The 24283-nt window shown below is 37.4% G+C and overlaps 1 protein-coding gene across 1 annotated transcript; it reads left to right on the top strand.

Annotated features, from left to right (window-relative positions):
* The first annotated feature begins 340 nt into the window (after positions 1 to 340).
* Positions 341 to 4829, top strand: admp2.L (antidorsalizing morphogenetic protein 2 L homeolog). The gene is made up of 5 exons (NM_001097118.1): positions 341 to 950; positions 1786 to 1922; positions 2324 to 2440; positions 2713 to 2920; positions 4250 to 4829. Exons 1-5 carry the CDS (start codon positions 647 to 649, stop codon positions 4684 to 4686), a joined length of 1203 nt encoding a protein of 400 aa, NP_001090587.1. The 5' UTR covers positions 341 to 646; the 3' UTR covers positions 4687 to 4829.
* The last annotated feature ends 19454 nt before the right edge of the window (positions 4830 to 24283 follow it).

The raw sequence follows: 24283 nt of genomic DNA, 5'->3' as shown, positions 1-24283 counted from the left end.
CTTCCTTCTATTTCTTAACAATAGCAATGTTTTTTGTTTTTTAAGATATTTACCTTGTTTTCCAGACCTTTACAAGAGTCCAGTAAATTAACCACACAAGGGCCACTTTACAGGAAAATCACAGAAGTGTGTCTTATGCCATTCAGCACTGTGGGGGGCATTAACATAGTTTACACAAGACTAACATAAAACAATTGCTCTTTGGGTTTGTTCACACTTTTCTAACAGCTTTTCTAACCCTTGTGTCTCTTCCCAGGGGGGAAAAGATTTGTAATTCGTAGATAGATTGGGGGGGAGGGTATTCACTGGCATATATAGAGACAATGCAAGCCTGACTAGCATAGATGACACTTGACCAACCACTGGGAAAGTTAGAGGGGAGATCTGTCAGTCAAGGAAATCACAGTTTGAGTGGGTACATTAGTACATGTGTATGTAACTGTAATTTTAATATAGATACAACATCCAGAAATACACATTGATTTAACCAGGTAAGACAGGCTAGCATTTCAGATAAGGGGCTAAATAATAAGGTGATGGCTACAGACAATTGCTGAGGTATAAAACATAGAAAATACAATCAACCTTTGGAACAACAGAACTCCAGAAAATATCTCACAAGGCAACTTTCACCCAAGAAGCAAGGATGTGCTTGGCGTATTTCTGCTTTCTGATGCTACTTAACAGTGAGCCAATGACTCTGCTTCCCTTACCTTTGAAGGAGGGAAAAGTTTCTATGAATGATGCCAAAGTTCCCAAGGTTGTGTCTGAGGCTATTCAGAAGCTTCAGGAAGTGTTTGCCTTTGGGGAGGTGCCCTTAAACATTCTGCCAGGAAAGAAGCCCCCTCAGTTCATGTTGGAGCTATACAGTCGAGTGGCAGGTCCTGATGGCAGCACCAAAGCACCTGGACTCCTGCAGGGCAACGTCGTCAGGAGCTTCGAGAACAAAGGTATGTGTCATGGTGGTAATTAACAAGAAATAGTAACTTTGATTCATGTTTAAAACATCATCATATTTCACAGAACAGTATAATAGTAAGCATTCATGCATAGAGATCCATATGCAGGGTAGTTAATCTTCAACTTCTAAGGTGCTTCCTTTCAAGGAACTTTAAACAGCTAATGTTTGAATAACTAAAATACACCAAGTTGCAGTTGATGTTTAATACCTCTGTTTTATGCTAAATTGAAGGTTGTAACACACTGGCATTATTTTGGGACGCTTGGTAGTGTTTTTGAACAGACCTCATCTGATACTACTATTGTCTACAACAGACATTGGCAGAGATGCCATCTGCTGCTACCCCAGTTTTTGATTAGGAAAATCCTCCAGAGAGTACCTAAATAGTCAAAATGCATGTCATCCATAGGCTTAGAGTTAAATTTTTGTATTTTTTTTTAATTTAAATTGGGTATGAGAATATGAGTATATAGAAATTCCCCACTACTTCCGGCCATTTATAGAGCAGGGCCTAGTGGAGAGGTAAATGAAGGTGCATGTCAATCATACCATGGGTTAGATGGGGTAAATGTGGAGAGCTGCACCAGGTAGCCAAATGGCCTGGATAACTCCTGACTGGGGTTTATCTATTATAGATGTGCTGCTTCAGGGCTGACGCAAAATAGTTTTCATAGGAACTTGTTTTTAGGGTTATTAATTGCATTCGTTTATAGTCATTTTTGCTTGTTTGTAAAGGGTACATATACTGTTTTTTGCATCTGACAGTGGTATTAATTAATGATGTCTGTGAAGGCTGCTAAATTACATAATTTGGTTTTCTGCAGCATACTCGGAGTCAGGAGAATTTCTTTTTTTCTTCAATATCTCATCTATGGGAAGCAGTGAGAGAATGTTAAAGGCAGAACTTCGAGTGTTTAAGTGGAAGCCTCTAAAGATAGTTCCCAGGCACCATTTTTGCAAGGTAAGAGATAATGTACAGTTATGACTTTACTGTCTACCAGCTTTTTATACTGATCTTAATTCACATGTAAAACAAGTAAAAATAATCCATTTGCCGTTTGAGCGAAACCAAAGAAATTGTATTCATAGAAATATGTAGATTATTTTAAACAATGCGCTAGTGTTTGAGCCACAGTAAGACAGTTTCATTTTAAACCCAGTTTTCTTTTAACAAAATAATGCAAATCATTGCATAAACACATGTTCCAGTCATGGACTAACACACTTTGCCGTTAGACTGCTAGCAATGTTTTACAAATGTCAGTTAAATGTGTATTGACACCTTTAGTAACATAGATGTTAAAAGTGTTTATCATCTGTATACAATTACATATATATTTATTATGCTCCTTCCTGTTTTAGGTGGATGTATATGAACTTATAGACAGTGCTACAAGGCCATGGAGGGGTAATTTAATTTCCTCGCGTTTGCTGCCACTACAATATCAGGGCTGGGAGATGTTCAATGTTACTCAAACGGTAAGTGATACATGTGTATGTTGCACAGCTGATAAAAATGAACAGGGTACAGACATAATAGAAGCTGCTGATCTTTTCTCAATGACTGGTCACTCTGCTTGTATTGTATACAAAATTAGTTTCCTTCTGCCTTATCCTTCTGCATATATAGATATGTTAGCAGATAATGTTCCACTTATAGAATGGTTACTATTGTATTTCCATTGTCAATAGGTTTAATCACATTATTACTTAGAACTGCAGTAGATGAACCTGTAATTTTGTTCACAAAGGTTTCAAAGTGGATTGGTGAGAACAAGACAAATCATGGCTTCCTTGTGATGTTCACACTGACCTCTGGCAATTTCCTAGAAGTGGATCTCTCGGCCTTCACCAGGCACCAGCCAGACAACAAAAGGTCTTACCTCGTTCTCTTTAGTGATGATGGAAGAAGAGCAGTCCCTAACAGCTTTACATCTTTGCCGAATATGAAAGACAAAGGTGAAATATAATCTTTAACCAATTACTGTTACTAGTATATATTGTACCATTTGTTACTGTCATGCACAAAAATATATATATTCTAGTATACTTACTTGTACTTTAAAACTTTATAGGCAGACCCATTGTGCTAAGCAATGAAAAGTAAAACTTACAAAAAACTTATGGAGATATACTTTCTTTATGAATATACAGTAGATATGATCTTTTACTCTCAGCTAGTGAAAAAAGGGAAGATTATTTTTCCGCTGTGACTGATCAGCAGAGGGTCCACTGGGTATGAGTTCTATAATTTCAATCCTGGTGGGGGCATCTTTTTTATATATGGTATTTTTACTGAATCTGGATATAGTCTGCAGATTTGGTGGGTTTCATGTGTAGTTGTACAAGTATGAGACCTGGTATCCAGAATGCAAGGGGCCTGGGGCTTTCCGGATAAGGGGACTTTTCTTGATTTGAATTACTATAAACTTAAAGGGGGAACTTAAAGGGGTTGTTCACCTTTAAATTAACTTAAAAGTTACCATAAAGGTGAACCACCTCCTTAAAGCTGGCCATAGACGCAAAAATCGCATTGTACGAATCGACATTCGTACGATTTTCAGAATGTGTGTGGAGAGTCCCGACATTTTTCGTCCGGCGGAGATCGGTCGTTTGGTCGATCGGACAGGTTAGAATATTTCTGTCGGCTGCGGGTAATATCTCTGCGTGTATTGCCGATCGTACGATTTTCAGTGGGAGACTGTCACTAGCTTTGTCACTAGCTTTGTCTTCGATTGCTGGCAGGGGCAGAACATCGGCTGATCTGTTCTTTAACTACTTTATTTGGTCGGAATGGTAAGACTTTGATCTGAATGGTTAGTGGCAGGTCGGGAGATGGGAAAGTCCGATTGTACATTCGGATCTTTGCGTCTGTGGCCAGCTTAAGTCTATTAAAAAATGATTTAAACATTAAATAAACCCAATGTTTTGGAAATAATTTTTTAAAATTGGAATTATTTGATTAAAATAGGGTCTATTGGAAATGATTTTCATGTAATTCTGAGTTTTCTGGATAACTTCCTTTTGTATAAAGGATCCTATATGCAATTTATACTTTTCAATGAGTGGCCAAATTATAGCCTTTATTTATGCCACCTAATAATACTGAGTATATTTTAAAATGAAATGTTTTGTTGGAATCAAGTCTTTACAAATCAATACATGTTCCGTAAATATTACCCTTCATCACTGCTTAGAACATTATTGGAGTGGCAAGAATAGAACTTTAGATTGTATTTATTTTGGTTGTAACCCTCTAAAATCTCTAATATTATCATTTTATGTTAGGTTTACACATTCCATCAATTGAGGACTCTTCAATTTTACTGCCTACACCATACAAGTTTCCACTGGTGGTGGAACTGTCCAAGAGTCGAAAAATTAGAGACGTTTTCATAGAAAAACAACCACAATGCCAACGCAGACCGCTTTATGTGGATTTTGAGGAGATAGGATGGGCAGGATGGATCATCTCTCCAAAAGGATATAATGCCTATCACTGCAAGGGAACATGCCTTTTTCCTCTGGGACAAGGGTTGGGTGCTACCAACCATGCTACAGTTCAGTCCATTGTACATGCTCTAAAACTCAACAAAGATATTGGAACTCCATGTTGTGTTCCTGATGAGCTGAACTCCATCAACCTACTGTATTTTGATGATGAGGAAAATGTTGTTCTCAAACAATACAATGACATGATTGCTGTCAGCTGTGGGTGCCATTAAAATTTGGAAAAGAATGGATAAACATTGACACCAAGAAATATATATTGACTGTTCTGTGAGCAAACAGATAATAAGTAAACACTAAAAGCCTGAAGTGGATTATTAACATTATCTATATACCTGCCTGGTCAGGATTTTTGTTGCTACCCTGGGGAGTTAATGTTTTGGAATATCAAATATCGCATATGCAGACCTTTCCTGTTCTTACAGTTGTTGCAGATATTGATATATCTAACTACAGATATTGAGTTTTGCATTTGTTTTAACGCTGACTAATAATTTCTATGATCGCAGAAACGAGTACCAGCTACTTCTATAGAATTGGGTTTTAGAATATGAAATGCGACACACACTAAATATATTTGTTTTTAAATCAAATGAAATATATTTTATTTTCAATGTTAATAAATCCCAATATTGATAAAACAAACCAAGTTATTTTAAGTTTGTGCCCTGAAAAAAGCATTGTCCGGTTTAATATACCAGATTTCACAATATTGTTTTGCTATAAAAACTGTCCCTTCAGCTCACTGCATATGAAAATAAAATATAGCAGTAAAAGGTGCTTAGAATGTTTATAGATATGGCATGCTACTAGGTGCTCAGGACTTCAAGAGGTTCTAAAGAAGCAGCATGCATAGCCCTCAAAGAAAGATCTCAGAACTTTCAGGGGTCTGCCATACAGAATAACCCCCAGTTTGGGTCACCCCAGTCCCATTGCTCCCCCCAATGGACGCAGGACTATGAATCCAAAGTGCATGTTCATACCTAGTAAAGTATATTTTACAAGATTATTGCATTGTGAGTGTAACAGGAGAGAATCATTAAAGGACCAATAACAAAATTTGTTTCTACTTAATGAAAAAAAACCACCAAGGCAGTTTTAACTTTAAATTTGTAAAGTCTTTATTAAGAAATTACTTACTGGTTCTCTGCTTGCTCTCCTCTTCAGAAATGGCGATAGGGTGACGATCCAGTGTGTGGCGATTGATTTCTCCTCCCTGGCTATCTCCTATAGAAGGCAGGGAGATGAAATCGAGCGCCGCACAATGGATCATTTCAAATATGTGATATTTGATATGTTACTGGTCCTTTAATGATTCTCTCCTGTTTGCCTCACGAGGAAACTTCAGACGACTTCGGAATATGAAACGCCGCGTGTGCCATGCCACAGGCGTTTTTAATTTTAGCCGATGGAAGACAGAAGGAAGTCGTATGGAGAGATTAGTCACCCCAAAGAAGAGGCAATTAGTGGCCAGGCGACTAAATCTCCCAGAATCGCCAGGTGTGCCCTTACCCTTAGTAATCTTAAAACAACATACAAAAATTATGAACTTACTTCCAGCGAGTAGATATCAGGAAATGTCTCTTCAAATACTCCACAATTCATATCTTACCCCAGTTAGAAGACTGGGTAATCTGCCCTATGATAAATGTCTTAGATGCCATTCTCCTAAAGCAGACTTAATACATAACTTGTGGTCTTGCCCTTCACTACAAACCTTTTGGCAGGAGGTTATCTCATATGGTGTGCAGATGGCTGGAAAACCACTCCAAATACAAATGGAATGGGTACTACTTAGCAATACCACATCATACACGCAAAAATAATCAGCAGCAGCTAGAAAGACGATATTACAACAATGGTTAGACACTGAACCACCTTAAATCTTAAATATATTGATAATGGGTTGAGTGCAGAGGACTCTTGTATTAGACACTGAACCACCATCCATAACGATGGTAAAACAAAAATTACATCATATTTTCCACATGGATTGGTTGGAAACACTAACCAAAAAAGAACAAGACACAGCAACATGTTTCAACATGTGGACAATGTACATAAAATCTCTTCCACAGCAAATCAGACATCTCACGGTATATACATTTAGATGCACAACATGGAATGACCTGGAAATTTAAAAAAAAAAAACACCTATTGGCCTCTTATCAACATAATTCCTCATAGGGTCTCTACAAAAATCTCTGAAGAGCTGAGAATTAGAAATGTTATTAATAGTTACTAAATATTGTTAATGTAACTACATGTATCCTTATATTTTGAAAATAATTGTAGACTTGAAACGTAATGACTATTATGTTACAATAAGAAATAAAAAAACAAGTTGGAAAAAAAAGGCTTTAAAAAAGCAAAAGAGTATGACAGACTGAATAAACCAGAGACAGGGAAACCATAACAAAGATCAACAGAGCTGTCTTCTGCTACAACAAAACTTAAGTTGTACTTTCATAAGGGAAAATAATATATCACAAAAACATGATGCATTGCACCAATTACCTGGTCCTGTTGTTTAATATGGACCCTGTAAAATGGGGATCAGTAATACAGTAAAATAATTTCTTGACACAGTATAAATAAATGGTATATTACTTATTGTATTGATTTCAAATGTCATTTCAATGAACAGCATAATATATATTTTATATATATGATGTAGATCATCCGTTTTGTTGGTAGTACCAGAACTCAAATCTGGTGTAAAGTTTTACTAAATACTATCTACTAATGGAAGCATTCTGCTCTTGATTTAACCTTTTGAATTGGTATAATTTAAAAGGATACTTTTTCAATAACTCCCGCATACAAGCAATTTTCATTCTGCACTATTAGGTAGGGAATACATGAACAATCACCACCCTGTAGTCCATTGAAATAATCTGTGAAAGAGCTGAATTTTAGGAATTAAGCAAGGTGAAAACTAAATGAGGAAAAATGAAAACTGCTCCCTGTAAATATTTCCCTTACATTGCAGGTTCTTGGATCCGAAAATTTGTCAAAGCATGGAGCATTTCACAGGACCTCCGTGTGCTGCCCTGCACTGACCAATTTGTATGTAATGCATACATTCTGATGAGGTGCAACTTTTCTGTACGATTCTAGGACAGGGCCCTTTGATCCCATTTTTTTTGCTTTGTGCGCCTTGCTTGAAAATTAAAATAGAAGTAAAGGCTTCCTAGAATAACAGACTCTGATTTGGTAATCTGTATCAAATCTTGAAAATTTTCTGTTATATACAGGACATAAAATGGTTAATTATACTAAATAACCCCACATAAATGAATCTTAGAAAGTTACTCACAGCTCTGAGAGTAATTATTTGCTTCCCTTTCCCATCCTTTCTGCATCATTAAACACTGATAATTAAAACCAGTTGCAATTGTTCATTCTAAAGTGGGTTAATACTGAGACTGATGAATTTTGCATATCATATAGGTTTGTAATAAAAATAATAAATAAAATAAGCATTTCTAGTATGTTCAATTGGGCTACAAGCAGTTTTCCTTTTACTGATCAATGTATTGATTTTGTGACTTAGATGGCTCATTGCAGCATGGAAAATGTAGAAATAAAAATACTGCTTTACAAGTATATTAGTGAAAGTATAGTAATTGTAACAATCGTACCTGGTGGTCTAGTGGGGGGACCGTGTTGTTGTGGCCGCTCATAGACCGCTGGCACCGGTTACTTAGGGCAATATACTTCTGCAATATTTAAAGGTGCAGGCAATGGCACGAAGTTTGAATTGTATAAATAGCTCATTTGGGCTTCCAGACCTTGCCCGTTATAGGTTTATACGTTGTGGTGTTTGAGCTTTAAGCTAATTGCAATTCTGATCTGATTCTTGTTTTGACCCCTGCCTGGCTACTGACTATTCTGAACTCCTGTGTCCTGACCCTTGCCTATTATACGACTACCTCTTCCGCTAAAATCCCTCTGATTGATCTCCTGGTTTTGACCTTTGCCTGCCTGACTACGTTTACTCTCTGCCTGTCCTGACCCGGCCTGATTTGACTACTCTATTGCCTAACGCCTTGAAATACGACCTTCTGCCCAAAGACTTCGTTTACCGTTGTGCCCCTTTGCCTGTTCAGAACCTCTCGCCTTGCACCTCTCGTTTTAAGACCTGGCGGCATCTGAGTAGCTGAGGGCTCCACCCGAAGCCAAAGGTGGCTGCTTCAGGCAGAAGCACGAGCCGAGAACAGGGTGCTTGGCATTGGTTCTGGAATTAGGGTGCCAACCATTACAGAAATGCTGGCAAACTGGTAGCAATTAATATTTCTATGGGGTTTACAATGAAAATATTTTGACAATTTACTATGCAAGTTGGTCAAATATAGAAACTTTTGAAACACAAAGTTATTGTTACTTGCTTGACATAGGGCTCTTTTGCACAAGCAACATGTAGTGTCTCAGTACAACCTCTATTAGGATAAATGGGTTCTTTTGAGGCATGTGTCCCCTTGCAGTGGAATACATAAAAAATCCACTGAAGGGGAACGCATGAGTGAACATTTTTGTGTAAGAACCCTTAGATGGGAGAAGATAGGTTAACACAGTGGTGCAGAGGTTAACATTGCTGGGGTCCTAATTTTCCAGCCAGGGCACCATCTGCCCCTTTTTTCCCTGTGCTTGCATAGGCTTCCTTCAAGTACTCCAAAATATAGTTGCCATCTGGCTGTTATATTATTCATTCCAATGTTATTTATAGGGAAGAAAAATATAAATATAGGAATGTATCTTTTTTTGTAATAGGTGAAAACCCTACTCCAATAATGTACAGCTTGGTTTATTGGTTGCTGATAAAATTGAACAGTGTGTTGAGTGAATGTGATAGGGACACTAGACTGATGTCAAATATGTATAATGTTTGTGAAGTGCTGCAAAATATGTAAGCAATATAAAAACAAAATATAAGATGTTTAAGCAGCAGGGCCTCAAAATGCATTTCCCACAGTCCATTGTATATCTAAAGTGATGTCTTTTGGGTTTAAATGGAGTATGTTTGCCTTTCTATGGTACATTCCGAAGTTAGGAAAAATCCTTTTCACTTCAAAAGGATTGACCTTGATAGGCATGTTTTTTACAAGCCTTATGTACTATGTTCACCTGAACATTCTAGGTTTGATAACCCAGAGCAGGATGTTTCAGAACTAGAAGATTCCACACAGAGATACCAGACTGCAGGGTAGAAGTCTGGCTGCTTTCTCCACACTGTCTACTCTTCCCCATTCACTTCCCCTTCCTGTGTCCATAAACTTTCTCATTACTCCACCCAGTGCTAAGCTTCTATTGTATATTAAAATAAACAGTTAACAGTCTCACAGGAATATTTCATCCCTTCGCACCTTACAAAACAACAAAATGAACTGCAACAAACTAGATTCAAGTGCTCAGAGGCAGACTGTTTTTGAAAAGTCATTATCAAGAGCTTTACTGAAAAACAAAGTCTTTGAGGTGATCTGGCAATCTTCGATTTGCTCTCTTGTGGAGAGCGCTTGTAAGGGCTAGATGTGCTACTCATACCAAACATAAAGCAAATAGTATGTATATGTATGTTACCATTGTGTATTTACCTTCTAAATGTACAATCTGTTTGATAAAGCTACTGTACATTAGGAAAATGTCAGTATTGGAGTCAGAAACGGTGTATATTTTAACATGCAACGTTAAGCAGACATTATGGGGCAGATTTATCAAGGGACGAAGTTCGAAGTTAAAAAAAATTCAAATTCAAAAAGACCAATCGAATAGAGGTCAAAGGTTTTTTGGGGGTCAAAGTGGTCCGTAATTCGAATCGTACGATCGGAGGAATAGCGCCTTCGGTCTACTTCAATTCAAAGTTTTTCCCCCAAAAAACTTTGATCTCTCAAACTCCACCAATTGCCTCCATATAGTTTCTGGGAGGTCCCCCATAGGCTAAAACAGCACTTCGGCAGCTTTTAGGTGGCGAATGGTCGAAGTTGAATTTTTAAAGAGACCGTACATGATAAATTTCCATATTAAAATTTCGACGTTTTTTTCAACTTCAAATCAAAATTGGACTATTCGATGGTCAAAGTACCCAAAAATTACATCGAAATTCAAAGTTTTTTACTTCGAAAATTCACTTCGACCTTTGATAAATCTGCCCCTATAAGTTATTTGTGACATATTTTCATTTTCTAATGCCAAGTAAAGAACAGCAGTGGGGTAATGCCAGATATATTTCAGAGCCTTAATCCAGGAAATGTACTGTATAACATGCCATCTTATAAAATACAAACTGAACATTGGGGATTGAGGAGAGCAGTATTAGTGCTGTGGAGGCTGCATGTGATCAGCAGATGGAAGGCAGATGGACAGACTCAGGAACAGCACACTCAGAGGAAGTGTTACAGCAGTGACTGGGTATAAAAGGAGTTACAGGTACCTGGGAGAGTGACTGGGAGTCTGTCTGGACCAGTGCAAAGACAAGACCACAATTTGCTGAGCAGGAAAAAGAGCAGAGCCAGAGCAGCTGAGGGCAGGGACATGCCCACTTGTTTCCGTGCAGGGGAAGGAGCAGAGAAGGAACAGCTGAGCAGCAGAATGGAACTGCATTGGTAAAAGAGCTGAGAGGCCTCCAGCACCAGAAGCAGGCAATGGACAGAGGATTATTTCAGGCAGCTGTGAAATACTAATCCTGATGGGTCCAACTAATAGGTGAGCAACTGCATCAACTTGTACCCCAAGTCTTCACATTATCAAGGCATCATTAACCCTTGCTATCCCATGAGATAAAGGTTTCTTCTAGTCTCTTTTGCATGCATGCATTATAGTCAGTTCTGGCCAGAACTTTGAACTGCCCTCCCAGCAGCATCCCTTCATTTTCTTCTCAGATGGCTCCATCTTGACTTTTATATATTGGGAACCAGTTAATGTGCCAATTACCCAGAGACAAGTTTAGCAATTCTTTTGCCAGAGTCTTTAATTGACACTAAAGTTTCCTAGGCACTGTTTTAAGAACTCATTGTGGACACCACACTTATTAAGTGCCTCCTACTGTCACAAAGACTGCCACAAACCCCTGCTCATAACCGGAACCTGTTACAACCATTGGATTCGGGTCCCGTGACCCAAGTGACTGTACTAAATGTAGCAAATACATAATCCAGTATTTACTGCAGTTTGTCCTCTCATATTAAAGTGAAGTTATAGGCACTGGTTCTGTTAAGATATGTTAGGTTTACTTTGTATTATAGTTGTGTTGAACATGGTTAATGAAAGGAAAGGGGTTATCCAAAATTCTTCCTAAGTGAAATAAGAAATAGAAGCTAATTGCTATTCTGTGAGTTATTAAGCATGTTATGTAGAGTGTCTTTATAGTGTATGACTATATCAAGTAATATTATATGCAGACTATTCAGACACTGCTGTGAATATTAAAAGTGGAGGTTATGTCTGTTGGCTACACAAGTAAGAAAGTAATTACTTTCTGTGTAAAACCAGTAAACTGCAGTTAAGCTTCCAGTGTTGTTCTTTATTTTTTTGGAATCACAAATCATTTGGTAAATCAGCAACTGTGAACCTAACAAGGATTCTTCCAACTCCATATTTGCTATAAGGAGAGGCAACATATGTGGAAGGGTGCTAATACATTAAACAAAGTAAAGTATAGTGGGTGATGACATAGACCTTACACACTGAGCTATTCCATCCTCTTGTACAGTTGGTGCTTAAGTTGTTGTAGATACTCCAGAAGACATATCCCCAGATGTGTTTGGAGTTGAGCTGGTGTTCATTTCTTCATCATTGTCATCACAAGCCTTATGGTCTGTTCTGGCCTTGCAGTTTCTTGAAGTGGGATATATTTCTATTTACTTGTTAGTCATTGCACTGAGCAGTGCTCATGGTACCCTTGACTTGAGTAACTTGATAGATTTCAGGATAATATAGTGAACATAACTTGCTCACTCTCCTCACAAGAACCCGGTCACCAACCTTCTTCATTATAATTTTTCCATGTGGCCTACGCTCATCAGCATATGTTTTCATCCTCTCCTTCAAGGCATCATCATTATATGTAATGGGTGTACTGACTGAAATTAGAGGGAGATTTGGCAGTTTGATATACAAAGGTTTATTAAAGAGTGCAGTTACTGGTGGTGTGCCAGAAGTGGAAGAGGGAGGTGTTGCTCTGTGCTGTCGGAGGAACTCACATAATTCTTGTTAAAAGTCCTTATGTTTTATGGCATCAATCCTGAGAGTTTTGTTGATGGATTGCATAAACCATTCAACCAAAATATTGGCCTGAGGCTAGTAGAGAGTAATTTTCCTGTTGGTAAAGCCTAGGTAAGTGGCAAAAGATTTAAAGTCTGTACTACTGAAAGGAGGGCCATTGTCAGTCTTTACTGTTTCTGGTATGCCATATTCAGAAAAGATCTTGTCTAATTTTGGTATGACAGCTCTGGCTAAGGTTGCCGAGACCGTTTCAATGACAGAAAATCTGGAAAAATCATCCATGACAACTAGTAGTTGAGAATGGTCTGGCATGGATCAGAAGTCAAATCAGACAGGGGCATCATTTGCAAGGGTGCATGCTTATAGTTAGATGTAGTTGCCTGGCAAGGGATACAAGACTGGATATGTGCCTCCACTTTTGAATCAGTTCCTAGAAAACAAACCTTCTCTCGTAGGTTTAGTTTTCACGATACCTTGATGAGCATCGTGAGCAAGACTAACTACTCTGTCCTGATTCTTTGCAGGGATGACAAAGTGAGTCACATATGGAGAGTGAGTGTTGGGCATTAAAGAAAATTTGCTGGCATGCTTTTTGTTCTGGTCATTGGAGACAAGCCTCAGAATTGAAACAACTCCAGTTTTTGGACCTAGTGGCTTCCATGACTAACTGGAGGTGAGGATCAGCATCTACTGCTTCCTACATTTTTCATTGCTTTGGGCACAGCATGCGCCACTACAAAATCGACATGTTCTGCTAGGATGGTTGCTGGAGTGTTGTCTTTTGCAGATGGATATCTGGAAAAATACTCAGCAGGATTGCCACTTTCTGCTTCATACCACAAATAAAATGGTAATTTTGTAGTCTGAGAAGCCAGCGTTCCATTCACAGGGGAGGTTTTGGTGAATGTTTATTGAATATTGTAATGAGTAGCTTGTGGTCACTTACCACAGTAAAACTGTACCTGGATCTGAGGTGATATCCAGAGTTAAGGTTAAGGTTAAGCTTTGAAAATATTTTTGCTCCATTTAGAGCTGTGATTATGTCATAAATAGTGGATGTGATGTGTCTTTCCCTTTGAATGGCCCTGTTAGTATGTTGCATAACTGTGCATAACCTGATTTTACTAGGCTGCTTTAATTTAGGCCCTACAACAATTGTAGAGACCCAGAGAGCTGAGCCTTCCACTCGTTCAATAATGTCAAATGTTTGCAGTTGCTCTAAGAGTAGTTACTCTTTCTCCACTAGCTTGCAAACGTGAAAAGAATGCATCTCTGAGGTTGAACTGAATGTGGTTTTGACTGATCAATATGAAGTTTCACCTGAAGCCCCTATTTGCCTATGCCTGGAACATGGGATGATTTGTTTATGCTGCTGTCCAGTGTAACAAGCCCTAAGGTCTTTGCACTGCTACACCTAAGGAGTGTGTCAGCAGCACATTTCACTACATCAAAAAACTCAGTTATTGATTTGTCTTTGAATGTCAGTTCTGACTGAAATTTACTACATATAGACAAGGCATGTGATGAGCCAAAAGGAAATATTTTCAGGTCATGATTTTGTTATGCATGTATCATCATGGGACTTCCGTCTCTAATTGATAGTTGCGGACTTGCACAGAAGAATTCAGATGGGCACATAAGCTCTCCAACTTCTTTAAATAAAATTACCACTTCCTTTAAAGGCTGGGGAGAGAGCAAAGAATTAACCATGCATGACTAGTCAGTGACTTCATTTCCGAATGTGATGTCATGAAACAAGGAAGGAAAGACGTGAGGACTTGGAAGTGGCTGATGGCAGCATGCACAGAGGGAAGAAGAAGATTCCTGGCATTCCAAGATGGCGGGGACTCCATTGGACGGAAAGCTTTGATTCTTTTTTTATCTTCTTTTATCCTTAAGGCTAATATGTATCTAGCACCAGTACTGAAGTTACAAATATAAGTTGACTAATTGGGCATGATTTTAATTAAAGGTGTTATTGGTCCTTTAAAATGAACATTTAATATTCTCACAGGAATGGATGGAACCATTACACCAGGCCGGACCATTGTCAGCTCTAAAGTCCTATACCATATCAACCACTTTTGACATATCGTGAAGGCCACTACAGAGTGAAAGTGCTTTCGTAGGCTTGCACATCTTCATACCTGGATAAGGGATGCCTTAGGGAGGATATGTGCAATGTTGAGTGCCATAGCACAATAATTCAAGCAGGCACACAAGGCAAGTTAAACCGGGGTCATACCCCTGGTGCGTTTATTGCTTCACACAACGCTTCGGAGGGTGTTCCCCCTTCGTCAGGTGATCACCTGACGAAGGGGGAAAACCCTCCGAAACGTTGTGTGACACAATAAATGCAAACAAGGGAAAGTTGTGCTCACCACTAGTTTTTAAAAATCATTAGGCGGGGGTGCAATGAGGGTGTGACCACAAAATACATATAGACAAATACAAGATTCCTCTGCACTCAACCCATTATCAATATATTTAAGACAGAGACATTTTGTGCATACTGCTACTGAAAAATGCCTTACCCTTTAAACAAAACAGGGATTGTTTGTCCATATATTGCAATATATTTAAGCTGGCCAACTACGTCAAAGTCATCCCATATCTGGCCAGTCCTACGCTTAATTTTCATCTGATTCATTAAGAATTCTATTGCTTCATTATACATTTTACAAAGGGACTAGGTTTTACCTGCAACTTACTAGCTGCTTTCAAAGTAAACCTCCATACTTGGCTGCCCTTTTATTAGACACCAGTGGGATCACCTGACTATAGTTGGAGAGGGTGGGAGCTACAACATGGAGCTGGTCACTGCTCTTGTAGAACTATAACAAACAAGGGAAAGTTGTGCTCACCACTAGTTTTTAAAAATCATTAGGCGGGGGTGCAATGAGGGTGTGACCACAAAATACATATAGACAAATACAAGATTCCTCTGCACTCAACCCATTATCAATATATTTAAGACACAATAAATGCACCAGGGGTATGACCCCAATGACCGGAACCAGTTGTGAAGGGCCTGAGTGTGCACTTGACCTTTTCTACACAGAGTGCCATAGTACTACAGAAGATGGGACATTTGGGATTTACAACTCTTTGCGCCAAGAACCTTGTGTGCTTTTGGAAAAAAAGAACAGTCTTCGTCTTGAGCCTGCTATAACTGTCCATTGGTATATCTGTAAGATTTCTTTGCCAGAAATGGACAGATACAAACATCACACATTCTACTGACAAAAAAAATAACTGCTAGAAAAACTGCTAGAAAAAACACTTAGAATCAGGGAGAATCTCTAAAAAAAAAAATTCTGTCTGGGCTAGTGACAGGGGCGTAACTACAGAGGAAGCAGACCCTGCGGCTGCAGGGGGGACCAGGAGGTACAGGGGGCCCCATGAGGCTCTCATTGATGAGCAATTTGAACATATATTGGTAAAACAGGACAAATACTGGATATGTTGGGGGCCCTAAAATTAATTTGCTGTGGGGCCCAGCAACATCTAGTTACGCCACTGGCTAGTGAAGAGAGCCTTGGTTCCGGGAAGTCACAAAAAGACCATGGGGCAAATTTAGTAAAGGACGAAGTGGCCATCGCTAGCACAAATTCACCAGAAATCCAATTGATAATTTACTAACAGGTGTAGAGAACATCATACATCATGCTAACATCATATCTTCTTGCAGCAACTGCTTTATATCTTGTCTAAAAAATGCCTGCGCCTGGATTTTTAGAAGTTATACATATCAAACATATAATTTGTTTGTATGTAATAACCTACAGCATTGATAATGATTCAGCATTGTACACATGCCGATGCTTGCCATCCTCCCACAAACATTTAGGGAAACATATGCTCAAACATGTTTTTTTAACTCTTTATTGTTTGTCTCCAAGTAAAGAGTCAGTAGCAAATGTTAAAGAGATACTGACACCAGAAATTAAACTCTTTTTTACATCTATCATAATATTGCCTTTGAAAAGCTACTTGTAACTTTGCCATAAAGTATTTGCATAATGCTTTTACATTACGTGTCTGTGCCCCATGTTCCTCTATGAGAGGGTTGCCATTTTTGTGCAGCAGAAGCATTGGAAACTTTAACTGACAGGCTGAGATGGCACAGTCAGGTTGGCAAAACAGTCAGGTATTGGAACTTCAACTAACAATTACTTACAAAAACAAACATCTCAGCAAAAAACTCAACTTGAACTATAGGTAACTTTTAATATTCTTTCATATTTTAAAAAGTAGTTTTTTAGTGTTAGTATCACTTTAATGATTTGCCTGTGCAGGAATGCTCTCCGAACTGTAAACCCCTTTGTTGCACTGTTGTAGTTGAACTATAACAATCAATTTGGTTTCAGCCTCTCACTTTGTTTTTACTGCAGCTGACAACAGCAGTGTTCTATGGTATTTATGGGTAGCTGTTTGTTTTCCCTCTACACTTGAGATATTACAACATTAACCTATAAATGTGTACATTATTGCTTACATATATTTAGTGTTTTATACACCATTTTACTAACAAAAATAGAATTTATTTTTTACATGGTTTTCCAGGTGCTTCATGGTTTTTCAGCATTTGGAGTGCTCTCCACACTTGACTGAGGGTGGGTTCCTGGCTGGCTCCCTCCTAAGGTATGACTTGTGGGTAAGTTGATCATTTGTTCAAATTACAAAAAAATTAATAGTGTGTGTGTATAAATATAGTAGAGAGAGAGAGAGAGAAGAGAGAGATCTATATATCTATAATGTACCATAATGACTACTGCACACACATGTACACAATTTTAAAGCAAACAAAAGTTACAGTTTTGTAGTGGCATTAGTTTTAACAGCACTACACATTACATTTCCCTTTGTGTGTTTTTCAGTGGATGCAGGATATGCCATTTTAAAACCCTCAAAACCAGGTAGAGGCAGGTAGAAAGCATGCCTCATAGCAGACATTTTGATACACATTAGGAGCACATTGATCATAATGGAAGATTACAAGTGACCACACCAAAAAAAAAAATTCTGCATTTTTAGAAGCGTCTTTAAAAATGGCTTTAAGAAAGTAGGAATTGAACATTGATCCACATGCTTATAAAAACCAGATAGAAATTATTAGAAACTGGTTGGATTTTTGTGTGTTTAGTTTAATGTCACATTTATCAAAATGGGACACATATAAATCAGGCAAGATCCTTAGAATGTACATATATTGATTTTAGCTGTTGTATCTGTCATAATTTTCTTCCATGACAGTTATTGTGTCTGGACCAAGTACCTTTGATATTTCGTCTTCATAATCTCTTAGGTCTAAATCTGTAGGTGGTCCTCCTTCAGTACCACTCATACTTTTTATGGTCAGCAATTTTTTTTCTTCTCTGGAAAAATATCAAAACAAGGTTGTGGTTAAACTGACATATGTAACAGTGACATTTTATGAGATGCTGAAATGTTTGTTAATTTTTTTAACATCACACCATTTATTACTATGGCACTATGGAAACACATATTTCTAATTGTATTTAATAAATTACACTGACATTAACACAGTAACACATAACAAAAATTTATCTCGTAGCAATGATATTGACATAAAAACTACAATAATTTTTTAATGTTTAACTTCATAAAATAGATATATAGTAATCCATTAGTATAGTCATTATATAATTAGTAATACATAGTAATTACATAATTATATAATTAGATTAGTGTAGTCATTAGATAATTAGTAATTCTATATAGTAATTGCATAATTCAATAATTAGATTAGTAAAGTCATTAGATAATTAGTAATTATATATAGTAATTACATAATTCGCTAATTAGATTATTGTAGTCATTTGATATTAATCCATTTTCCTAAGTGCAATTTTAATGCAAAATGTATGTAACCACATATTGTTCAAGATTAGGTACTTTAAAAAGTGTTTAATGTAATTGCTATGGTACATGTACCATAGCAACAAAATGCTACTTTTCAAAACCTTTTTAATACAATTGCTATGGTACATGAACCATAGCTACTACATTAAAAACTACTTTTCAAAATGTTTTAATGTAGTTGCTATGGTATGTGTAATATAGCAACAAAACACTGCTTTTCAGGATCTCTGATAATATGATAAAGGACAGATATTTTCAGAAATATGTGATGCAGAATCACAACAGGTTATGGGCCCAGGAGAGAGGGAGGAAACCGATGGAGCAGGCTGATATTTAATGGAGATGAAAAGAACTATAAACTATGGGAGACAAAGTTTCTACATGTATCATAGCAACTACATTAAAAACATTTTGAAAAGTAGTGTTTTGTTGCTATGGTACATGTACCATAGCAACTACATTAAAAACTACTTTTCAAAATGCTTTTAATGTAGTTGCTATGGTATGTGTAATATAGCAACAAAACACTGCTTTTCAGGATCTCTGATAATATGATAAAGGACAGATATTTTCAGAAATATGTGATGCAGAATGGCAGCAGGTTATGGGCCCACGAGAGAGAGAGGAAACCGATGGAGCAGGCTGATATTTAATGGAGATGAAAAAAACTATAAAATATGGGAGACAAAGTTTCTAGGCCACATGTGCCTGATGAATCTTAAAGAAACCATCCCGCATGAATCCACAGAGGACACAGACTTGAATGAGGACAGAAGAGGAGGCGTATGCTATTAATTACATTTTTGGATGATAAAAGTCTGTCTCTGATTATGAGGGAAGCAGCTGATTATGGAAGGAAAGTGCTTCAAATCCAGAGAAACCACTATGCTGGCAAATGTAAACCACAGATAATTAGCTTATATACAGAGTTAACATCTCTTCAGAAAGCTGCAAATGAAAGTGTCACAGACTATATAATATGTGCAGAAACAGCCATTTCAGTACTCACAAATGCTGGAGAGACACTGAGGGGCAGATTTTTCAAGGGTTGAATTTCGAATTCATGGGAATTATATTTAAAACTTCCATAAACTCCCATGAACTTGAATTTCAACCAATTGAAATTTATTTAAAAAATCTAATTTTCAAAACTCGGGTGAAAAGGATCGACCCTAAATAGACCTCTCCTATTCATATTCCAGTCTCTTATTCAAATCAATGCATGGTTGCTAGGGTAATTAGGACCCTAGTTACCAGATTGTTTAAGATGCAAATTGAAGAGCTGCTGAATAAAAAGCTAAATAACTCAAAAACCACAAATAATAAAAAATTAACAAATTGCAAATTGTCTCAGAATAACCCTCTCTACATCATACTAAATGTTATCTCAAACATGAACAATCCCTTTAAGCAAGCAGCTAATGACACAGAGCAACCATTTGCCTTCAAAATAAGTTAGAGGCAGTCAAACAGTTTAACACCAAAGGTACTAATGGTGGATACAGGAGCAACATCATATATAATTACAAACATTAAAAAGTTTTTAAAGATTTGATGAGACATTCAAGCTGGAGAACCACTACATGGAGTTGGCGGATGGTAAAAAGTCTTCTGGTGTAGCACTGAGGAGAGGTGATGCAGAAGTGTGCCTGACTGATAGCACAGGGAAAAGGGTAAAGACAACGTTACTAAATGCACTATATAACCCCAGCTATCCACAGGAATCCACATTTTCTCTGTTGAAGAAGCAACAAGCAGCGGCCCATCTGTTAAATTTCAGGAAGATGGGAGTGAACTGATCCATAAGAACGGTACCAAATTCATTATTGAGAAATATAATCAACTTATAGGGAAAGGTATGTACGCCCTATATTATACCCAAATCTAGGGAAGGTCCCAGTATCTGAAGCAAAGGGCAATTATAATGGCCAAATACAAGACAGCCATTGTACAAGATACCCCAAAAGGAACAGAAAAGCCCCTCAGTACTTAGATGACTATGTACTAAAGTCCGACTGTAATGATCACATACTGACAAACATTGACTACTGTTACAGGGCACATGATGTACCACATACTTTTAGAGAAGCCATAGATATGGAGATTCACCCCAGTCACAGATATGCCTTAATGCAATAAAAGATAAAATAGATTCACTAAAAGAGAATGATACGATCACACTGACCACTCTACCAGAAGGTATAAATGGAGTCTGGGTAGATGGATCTATGCGATAAAAATCAATGTAGATGGCTCTGAAACATACAAAGCTAGATATGTTGTGAAAGGCACTACTGATTTTGAGTTAAGCTACAGAAAATATAAGGAGAACTTAAAATTTGAGGCATATAGTGATGCTAGTTGGGCCTCAGACCTAAATGACAGAAGAAGCACAAAAGGATATTGTTTTAGTGCACTGATTTCTTGGAAGTCAATGAAACAACCCATGATTGCACTGTCTTCCTTTGAGGCTGAATATATATAGCACTGGCTGCTACCACACAGGAAAGTTTATACCTTGTGCAGGACAGTGAATGGCAATATGAGACACTAAACATTTTTTGAACATAATCATGGTGCAATAGCTCTTGCAAACCCGGTTTGCCATCAAAGGCGCAAACTTGTTGATATCAAATACCATTTTCTTAGATCTGTACTAAGCGAGGGAAAGATAACTCTTGAGTATTGTTCCACAAACAAAATGGTAGCAGATGTTACGACTAAGCCAGTAACAAAGTTTAAACTGGGAGATTTTGTACATTACATATTTGAAGTATAAACCAGTGCGCTATACATTTATGCCAAATATTTCTTTCTGTAATATGAGAGCAAGTGGGGGTGTTAAGATATGTATTAATGTGTGTGCTCTCATACAGATCCCATAGTAATCTGATACTGCCACAGTGTCATGAAACATGATCTTTGTCTGCTAATGCAGCAGTGTTAATAAAGTTACATCTTCTTGAAGCAAGAGAATCATGGTTATATGTGTTATTCAGTGCGCTGGGATATAATCCGTTTTTTGCCCAAGTGCCTAAATGGAAAATAAGTTATATAGTGTAATACGTTCGTTTTACAGAGTAAGGTAATATCTGGAACTACTCACAAGGGTTCTCCAATTTATAGCATATAGTGATGGTTAGTGCCGTAGGATGGGCCCAACCATGCCCCTGATGAAGTACATTTGATATGAAATGCCTTGGGCCTTATTGTTCATAAAAGATATATTTCTAAAAATTCAATCACTAAGCGGGATTTAATCTGTACCCCCTTGCACCTAATTTCGGACCGCTGAGCCCAGACACACAAATTAGTAGCTGCTAATACAAAATTAGAGACGCCGACATGGCATCACTTGATCAGCAGAGACTACTCAAACAACTGCTCCGTGTCGGAACTGCTAACAGCGTCTTGTAATAAAGGCTTCTCATGTCTGGAAGACTCGGTAAGTGTGATTGCCTGCCCGGCTATATTGCACTATTGCGGTCTTTTTTTCAGACAAACGGGTTACCGGCACTTTTCGCAACACCAACTTTTGTCGCTACACTGCAAACAAGAGACTCTTCGTAAGCGAAATATCGGCCCATCCTACGGCACTAACCATCACGATATGCTATAAATTGGAGATCCCTTGTGAGTAGTTCCAGCTATTACCTTATTACCTTATTTTTCATTTAGGCACTTGGGCAAAAAATGGATTATCACATATAACTTTTTTGTCGTGGACAAGTGGATCCATAATTACCCTCAGTGTTGCTAATTATCACCCATTTGGACCTTGCACACAGCTCACACCTGTTTGCTATTTTGTAAGAGAAGCATGGCTACATAAATTGCAATACCACTTTCGTTGTGTACTTGTTAACTTGCAAGAAATGTAGCATTCAATACGTTGGGAGTACCACTAGGAATCTTAAATGCAGGATGCGCGAACACATACACAGTATCGAAACCCTGAGTAACAGTACAACAGTATCTAGACATTTCTTGGAATGCAGCAATGGTGACATAACTAATTTGAAAATCCAAGGAGTAGAAAAGATTTATCAATCCTCAAGGGGAGGTGAAAAAGCGGCTAAACTTCGCTATAGAGAAGCGTATTGGATATTCACATTAGATACAAGGCAGCCGAAGGGACTAAATTTTCGATTTGATGTTGTGTGCCATGTTTAATATACATATATAACTTATAGAATTTTCTATTGTTAAATGCACAAGGCAGGTTTAAATATGTATCTATCTAATTGATTTCTTATAAAAGGGAAGATAATTTTTATTGTTTCATTCAATTTAATTTAGGCTTAGTTAGATGTCTGGATATATTTGGGTTGAACCATCAAAGTTGGCAAACCCCCCCAAAAAAAAACTTGCATAAAACTTAGACTTGCAAAATGATTTAATCAATTATGGAAGACAATAAACTGTTAAGTATGTGTCGTTTTGCGGCATTCTTGTTCACATTTAAGTATCTGAGATCAATTAATGACGTGTCAATACGAGTCTGTGTTATGTTATGATGTTAACTTGTTTCGGTTTATAAGTAACAATTTAGATTCTTTAGGAATAGATGTAGTTTTTCAACATATTCCATGTGAGTTTTTTCTGTAGAATCACAAAGCATGAAATCGGTTTTAGCAACAAGTTCAATAATAATAATATAAATTTAAAGAAAATTGGGACATGAATATCTTAAATATTTAATTGAAGCATTTATAATTTAAAATGCACATAGAGATGTTTTACTGTGATTTGCATGCTCTTTATCAAGTAACAATTGATTCAATTTCAAACTGTATAATGTTCTTTAAATAATGAACTTTGTAGTAGTAATATTCCGCTGTGTTGAGAGTTAATTACTTTTAAATACTATGTCCGATGGGAGTACCCTAAGCAGGGTCATCCAGGACGTCATTTCCTCTAATTAAGTTTAAATTGCTGTAACGGTCATTTTGTAAATAAGTGCCTATGATTACGTATCTGTTGATACGAAACGCGTTAGGACGCATACCTTTTAACTACATGGAATAAAGTTATTTTTTACCCTCATGGCTGTGGTCGCAGGAGTGCGTGCAGATTTATTTTGAAGAGAAGCATGGTATCTGTGTGCAGTTTCTCCTCTTTCTAAAAGAAAGCTGCAGGCTCACTTGAAATTGAGCTACTGGTTACCCCATCTCTTAAGCAGAATGGCAACAGTACAGCCCATCTATCTTCCCAATTTTTATTTTTATACTGAACATTTCCTTTAAGAGCATATTTTTATAGGAAAAAAAAAATATATCTATCTATCTATCTATATATATATATATATATATATATATATATATATATATATATATATATATATACACACAGTATATGTACCTATTGACTTCCAGGTAACTTTTGTTTCTCTGCAACTATAACAAGAAGCATTTACCTACGCAAGAAATCTGTCATGAGTGTTGGTATAGAGCAGTGCTTTCCAACTTCTGTCTCATCGAGGGCCGAATTTTTTCTGGCCTACATGGTGGAGGGCCAATAATGGAAGCCAGTGTTGATCACTCCCTGTTTTTAAACCACACACACTTTAAACCACACCCATGTTACCACAAGACCATATCCACATTAATTGTGGTAGCACACCAAAAAACCAAATGGTAGGTACTCACTGCTCACTTATCACTCATATGTGAAAAAAGTTGTCATATTAAGAAATACCCTTAAATC

This window comes from Xenopus laevis, chromosome 7L, assembly GCF_017654675.1.
Source record: "Xenopus laevis strain J_2021 chromosome 7L, Xenopus_laevis_v10.1, whole genome shotgun sequence".
NCBI lineage: Eukaryota > Metazoa > Chordata > Amphibia > Anura > Pipidae > Xenopus > Xenopus laevis.
The sequence above is the reverse complement of the archived record's forward strand: the minus strand, read 5'-3'. Positions and strand labels throughout refer to the sequence as shown.